This window comes from Perognathus longimembris, chromosome 28 (genome assembly GCF_023159225.1).
Source record: "Perognathus longimembris pacificus isolate PPM17 chromosome 28, ASM2315922v1, whole genome shotgun sequence".
NCBI lineage: Eukaryota > Metazoa > Chordata > Mammalia > Rodentia > Heteromyidae > Perognathus > Perognathus longimembris.
This window is the reverse complement of record NC_063188.1, coordinates 25,950,324-25,957,867: the sequence shown is the minus strand read 5'-3', so window position 1 is coordinate 25,957,867 and position 7,544 is coordinate 25,950,324. Positions and strand designations below refer to the sequence as shown.

General features: G+C 41.3%; 1 protein-coding gene across 1 annotated transcript in view; it reads left to right on the top strand.

Annotated features, from left to right (window-relative positions):
• Positions 1-372: 372 nt before the first annotated feature.
• Wdr44 (WD repeat domain 44) overlaps positions 373-7,544 on the top strand; it is a 78,654-nt gene continuing 71,482 nt past the window's right edge. Inside the window, exon 1 of the mRNA XM_048335998.1 lies at positions 373-844. Within this exon, the coding sequence (XP_048191955.1) occupies positions 768-844 (77 nt within the window). The 5' untranslated portion in view covers positions 373-767. The remainder of the gene's footprint in view (positions 845-7,544) is intronic.

Genomic DNA, 7,544 nt, shown 5'->3' with positions numbered 1-7,544 from the left:
CCTACTGAAAATCATGTGTCTCAAAATGCCTTTCTTTCGAACTGCATAACCAGTGGAGTTACTCCAAGTGCCCACTGAACCACACCTAAGTCTGGAGCGCGCTCTCAAAACCAAGAACTCAGCGGCTACAGCGCGGGCTTAGACTCCGCCCCTTACAAGACTCATCTCCCACTCTTCTCGGCTACTTCCGGCCCCCACCAAATGCGCTCATGGCGCTTGCGCTGTTTTGATAGGCTTCTGGGGCATAAGTAATCGGAGCATTGCCGCTCTAGCACCGCCCCCGCCACCTCTTCGCCCCGCCCACGCTCTCCCCCGGCTCCTCCCGAAATCTCGCGAGGGTAAGGACGCGTCGATATTTTGCGTGCAAGTAGCTTTCTCTCAGCGGCTGCAACTGCTGCTGCGAGAGAAATTGGAGCTGCTGTCGCCGGGCACGCCCGCCCTCCCCCCACTCCGAAGAGCCACCGCCTCTTCTTTCGTGCTTCTTATACACCTATCGCCGGCAGCGCCGGCAGCCACAGTCTGTGGACTCACTGCCGCCTCCTCAGGCAGCCGCTCTGCAGGTCATTCCCTCAGCCCGGCAACTGAAAGCGAGCGGCCCCCGGGTCCTATCCGGCGCCTCACTCCAAATCTTTGAACTCCCTCCTCCGCCTTGTCTGGGACCCAAGCAGTCTCCAGGGTCGCCGGGTGGAGGACGACGAAGAGGGGACGGGAGAGTCACCCTTCTTCCAGGCGGCGTCGGCCCCCTCACCCGCGGGTGTGTCCTATAAATGGCGTCGGAAAGCGACACGGAGGAATTCTATGATGCCCCTGAAGATGTGCACCTAGGGGGAGGCTACCCTATAGGGTAAGTAACTGAAGCTAGGGCCCACAAGTCCGGTATCCCAGTCCCCCGCTTTGCCCTGCGCCTTCCCTCAGACACCTCTCCCAAATCCCACTGTGTCCGCCACCGCGGTTCCTCTCAGGCTCACTGGAGCACTTTAGAACCCGACTTCGGGCTTCTTCAGGCTGGCTGAGTAGTGGTGGGAGGATCAACCCACCTTGGCCACCCCCTCCTCCCCCCAGTGAACGGCATCAACTGACTCTCACATCTCCTTTCCCTGTCTTATCCAGCCTTCCAATGGACAGTTATGTGCCTGAGAGCCCCAAATACGTATTTTGGGGATTCAGGGCTTACTTTTCAAATATCCGTTTTGGCTTCAAGGACCATGGTTGAAGGGGCAGTAAACGGAGGAATTACACTTGGAGTGTTTTGGTTGTTTGACCGCTAACTTACCTATCCATTTCAGCGGTGTTGTAACTCTTCCCTATTTACCGTCCACTTTTCCTTGCACAAAAAAAAAAAAAAAACAGTGGGAGAAGGTTGGATATTTACTTGAGGAAGTCCTCTAGCCAATGTTTTCAAGATTGGCAGTTTTACTAAAATAGCCTCTTACTGTGAGCCGGAGGAAATCGCGGGCAAGGTCCTTACCATTACAGAGAATGATGTGGTCGAAGAGTAGTCGGACATAAATGTACACAACTGACTACAGAAGTACAAACAAATGCTGAGTAATCTGGGACTTGGGAGGACAGCCTCGGCTTAGTGCCCTTTATCTAATTTTGCAACATGTTTTAGTGGTGATTAATACGAGTGATTTGTACTAGGAAGTACAGTAGTTGGAAGTGCTTCGCTTGACCACACGACTCCTAACTTGCTTATCCACTCCACTTTGCAAAGTTGGAACGGTGTTTAAAGCGATTTCGCTCAACTTTCCTACTGAGTGTCTGAAACTAGAGACAGAAATATTTTCTCTTGCTGTAAGACCTTGAGAATTGGTCAAATTTGTGTGTTACTGCATGATTCTGTTCCACTGTCTTCAATTCTCTGCTTACTGTATAGAAGAAATAGACTGATGCAAATAGTTATCAGTACATATTATAAGCTCTAAAATTGAATGTATTGCACATAATATATAAAAATAATTATAGCAACAAAATCAGAAAGAAATGTATGTTGGTAAATTACAAATGCATGTCTACTCCATTTTGTGGTGGTAATGACAACTCTTGATATGGCAAAGTATCTCATGAAAATTCAATGTCTGATACAGGGTCATGACCACATATTAGACAGAAAAAAGTGCATTTGGATTTTCACATATTTTGGATTCTCATGAATGTGTGTGTGTGTGGGATTAGAGAAAGAAAATCAGTTTACAAGATTGTTATTAGTTTAGATTCATATGGCTGTTGTTCTTTTTGACTGAATAAAATTGAATCTAGAACAATATCTGAGGATCCATGTAAACTCTTTGGTACCTGGCACAGAGAAAATGTTCCTGTATTAATTCCCTTTCCCTACCTTTCTTGGCAATAGTCAATTGGTTAGCTTTATACAGTGCTTTATACTTTGGAAGGAATTGTGCAAAACTTGGAGCTATTTTACTTATCTAAATCAGATGAGTCATTTTGATACAATCAATAATCTTCTCCCTGGCATCATGTAACTTCTCAAGCACTTTGATACTGAGCAAAATCTTTTTTTTTTAAGTCCCTTGGGACCCAGCTTCCTAATTTTAACGCTAAAGGGACCAAACACTGAGCATGAGTATGTATAGAGCTCTGGAAATAAAATTACAGGACTAGTTTGGATTATGCCTCTCCACCCAGTAGCATTGAGTGGATTTGGAAGAAAATAGACTTGTGGAGAATTGCATCTGAAAACAACTCCAGGTATTGAGAGGACTGGACCGGAGTGAGGGTAGCATCATTTGTGTTTTCCTCTATCTCCATTGTTATTTGCATAAACTATTGTGAGCAGATACAGGTGGCATCCCTACGTATTTGGTTACAACTGTCTTCTGTTCCTTAACATGAACTGGAATGTCACCGTGTACAAACTCTTAAGCGGTTAACAAACTGAATTTGAACACTTTAATTAATGTTCCTTGATATTGTATATTTTCAGAGTATGCAAAGGACATCACCAAATTGTGGTAAATTGAATAAGCAGTTGAAATTTTGTTTTTGATCAGCAGAATTTAAATACACAGTTCATTTTCTAAAATTTATTCGGTTCATTGTCCCTCCACTGGTGTCTTCAGCTTTGTCTATCTATGATTTGAAAGCAACTTGTTAAGAAGCTAAAGAGCTGTCACGTTTTTTAGGACAAGTTTGGGTCCAATGCTGCCGGCATCTCCACAATGGAACATTTTCTCTGTGTCACATTTATTATGCTTTATTTTAATTGATATTTCAGTTCCAGTTTCCTTGTGCTTGTTTTCATTTTTACATATAAGGAAGTTCAGGCTCAGAAAAGTGGCACAGCTGGGTTTTGAAACTAGCTCTTCAGACTCTGTAGTGCAGCGTTGTTTTTTGTTTTTTCTGGTACAACAATAGCTGCCCCACACTGTGTGGAAGTGGGCGGGGGAGATGGAGGAGTCCAATAGATTCTAAAGTGAAATGTTTTAAGGTCAGTCTGCTGAATGGAACCAATGCATGGATTTAAAACCAGCAGCTCAAACATTTCAGTTTTCTTGAGTAGAAATTACCACTTTCTTGTTCAGGAATGTGTATTTTTGTTTAATCAGATAGGAATTTGTATGATCAAAATCTTTAAAGGGAACATCTAGTTAACGTTTTATAAAATGTTAAAACTGAAGCCCAGAGAAGAAAAGTGATTTGTCCATGATGCTACAGCTAATTAATGACAGAAGTAGGACTAGAACCCACATCAGTTTCTCAGTCTGCTGCTCTTTCTCCTACTGTATTTAATACAGCAGGAAAAGGAAGTGGAACTTAGTGATAGTAGAAAAGAGCCCGGGACTGTGAGTCATTTCATTTTCTCATCTTAAATTAAGATTACATTTTTGAGAACCCTTCCTGAGTCGATGTCTGTCATTGTATTGAGATTTTATAATATGCCTTTATAGATAAGGTTATGTCAGTGGAAAATCTATGTTGTGTGTGTACATACATATATTTTTTTTCTTTTAGGTTAACAGACTTGATGCCTTCAGTAATGGTTCAGACTTATAGGTTTATTTACTGTGTAGATTTCCTGCCTACATATTCTAAAGGCTGGTACTGAGAATATGATAAATATAAATGTAATGAGCTATGCAACTTGTGGGCAGGCACAGAATGGAGAAACTGGAGGGAACGCAAAGGAAAGGATGACATTGTCTAAAAGAGAAATATACAGATTACCAGAATTGTGAAATGGTATCCCCTCTGTACAACACCTTAATAATAACAATAAAATGTAGCATCTTGATCACTCTTAATTTTTTGTTTTTGTTTTGGCCAGTCATTGTTCTTGGACTCAGGGCCTGAGCACTGTCCCTGGCTTCTTTTTACTCAAGACTAGCACTCTACCACTTGAGCCACAGTGCCACTTCTGGCCTTTTCTATATATGTGGTGCTGAGGAATCGAACCCAGGGCTTCATGTATATGAGGCAAGCACTCTTGCCACTAGGCCATGTTCCCAGCCCCCAAAGTATTTTTTTGAGAACTTAGAAGATATAATCATACAGAGATCATGTAGGCCAGCTCCCCCTACCTCAATTTTGTTTTTGTTGATCATGGAGCTTGAATTCATGGCCTGAACACTGTCCTTACACTCATCACTAGCACTCTTACCACTTTGAGCCACAGGGCCACTTCCAGTTTTCTGGTGGTTAATTGGCCGTAAGAGTCTCACAGAATTTCCTGCCTGGGCTTCCTTTGAACTGCAGTCCTCAGATCTCAGCCTCCTGAATAGCTAGGATTACAGGTGTGAGCCACCAGCACCTGGCCTAGCCCTCCCATTTAACTGAAAGTGAAACCTGTGCTCAGAAAAGGGAAGTAACATATTGCTGATCAGTGACAAAGTTAGAAATAGAACCCAAGTCTCTTGATTCCTCTATCATTTGTTAATGCTGCCATATGACTGGAAGGAAGGAGGATAATACAGGTTGTAACACATTTACTGTTAGCTAAGCTGTTAAGATCCTTTACTATGAAACATGACTATGCTTTGCCTCTCAAAGGACCTGGACACTGTTGAGATCCTAATTATTGCTGATATGTTTCAAGTAAAAGAAGAAAAATTGTTGTAGAATAACATATATGAACAGTGGTTTTATTATTTTACTTTATGAGTGTCAGCTGCAGTCAGTCACGTTAAGATTGGAATACTGGCAAAATGTTTTAAGTTGTGGAAATTGAGATCAAAGTGTCTGGAAGAATTGTTAAATCTAAAATCATCAGAACATTGTTTAGCTTTGTTGAAAACTCAGCTCTCATACTTAAGCATCAAAATCATTTGTCCCTGAAATAAACATTTATACAAGAGTTTTTGTTTGCTTTTGAGATAGGGTCTCATTATGTAACACTGGCTGGCCTCGAAATCAAATTCTTCCCGCCTTAGCCCCCCAAATGCTAGTATTACAGATGTGTACCAACATGCCTCATTCAAGTTTTAGTTTTAAAATATTTGTGTACAACAAATTAGTTTAGGAAGATTTCCTTTGTAATTGGATGTTTGTTTGTGAGTTGGTATTTAATCACAGATTATATTGATTAGTGTAAGCTTTGTGGATTGATAGAAATATACCTGCTGTTTAATCACACTCCTAACATTGAAGTGGAGGAAAACCCTACATACTAATTAATGATTTAATTTCTAAATTTAGTGATCTCCAACTGTCAATGAGTGACTCATGGAGGTAGGACAGTTGATAGCAGTATGGCAATTTGGGGGCTCAATTTGAATTTATCCATTTGTATAAGTTGAAAACTATTCTGTTCTTAGGATAACCTACTTCATAACATAAGATAGATAAAGTACGATTAAAATGTTTTTTTAAAAAGCATGTTGGGCTGGGGATATAGCCTAGTGGCAAGAGTGCCTGCCTCTGATACACGAGGCCCTAGGTTCGATTCCCCAGCACCACATATACAGAAAACGGCCAGAAGCAGCGCTGTGGCTCAAGTGGCAGAGTGCTAGCCTTGAGCGGGAAGAAGCCAGGGACAGTGCTCAGGCCCTGAGTCCAAGGCCCAGGACTGGCCAAAAAAAAAAAAAAAAAAAAAAAAAAGCATGTGTTATCAATTCATTGTTAAAACTTTGACAAAGCCAGATAAATTTGCTAAGTCTCTTAAAGAGCTGTTGGTTTCCTCAGCTTACTCTGCCATCAGTGTTGGTAGTTGTATGGCGGTATGTTGGTGGCGGTATGTGGAGAATATGAGGAGGAGATCATACAGGTTGTGGTGATAGAAGCAGAGAAGGTATAAGTAATTCCAGCAGGGAGTGTAGGGTTCAGATTATGATGCTGCTTCCTGGGACCTGGATAACTGAAATAGCACAAGTCCCACCACTTAGTATTGTTGTGGACATGTACATTACCAGTCTGAGTTAATTAACTTTTTCTGAAAGAGATTAATAACTTGCAAGAAGTACTTCAAGCATTACTTAAAGTGATAAAATTATAGCTATTTTATGATGCCTTATTTGAAATGATAGCCTCAGTTTCTGTTTTCTATTCAGAGCTAAGCTTAGTTTTATAAACTTTGCATATTATTCAGCTAGCTGGATAAACCCCTAGTTGGTTGCTCTCATTTCCTATTCAGAGTGGAATTCTATTATTGCAAACTGAGCAGTGTTTATGTTAGTCTGTCATCTCATTATTCAATTTTGAGGAAAAAGCACCTAAAAAACTGTGGGCCTTATACCTGATAGCAACCCCAGCCTGTACACAGTTTATCTTGGTTACTACAGTAACCAGTATATTAGTTATTCTTTTAGCTTTTTGCCTTCTCTCTGATATAGCTTTTTGCCTTCTCTCTGATGCTAGGATTACCATATAATCAGGTTCTGTTAAAGGTTTCAGAACTTAATATTTTATTACCAGCTGCAGCTGTCTGGCAGTTTACAACTTGGCATTCCACCAGGGTCAGTTCCTTTCACAACAGGGAAACCTTTTCACTTCTATAAACATTTTAAACATATAGAATTTTGAAAATATATTTATATGATAATTTCCTCATGCAAATTTTCTCAGTTCCAATGTTAGCCATTGTTTGGAAGGTTGAATGCATTGCTCTCCTGGCAGCCACTGGCCGGCCTTCCTTTAGTAATATGGAGTAGAATACATTTCAAGATCACAGGTGACCACTTAGGAAAAATCCTTCTATATAGGATTTTCAGACTTAGTAGCAGCACTAATTACCTGAAGTACCTTGATCAAGTATCTTTTTTTTCACCAGTCCAGGGGCTTGAACTTAGGGCCTGACACTGTCCCTGAGCTTCTTTTGCTCAAGGCTAGCACTACCACTTGAGCCACAGCGCCACTTCCAGCTTTTTCTGTTTATGTGGTATTGAGGAATTGATTCCAGGGCTTCAAACATGCTAGGCAAGCACTCTACCACTAAGCCATATTCCCAGGCACACACTCTACCACTAAGCCATATTCCCAGGCACTTGCTCAAGTATCTTGATTCACCAGCAACTACCAAATAAATAAATAGACTTTGAACAAAAACGGTGTCTATATGGTGGAAAGGATGTTAGACCTTTAGATTAATT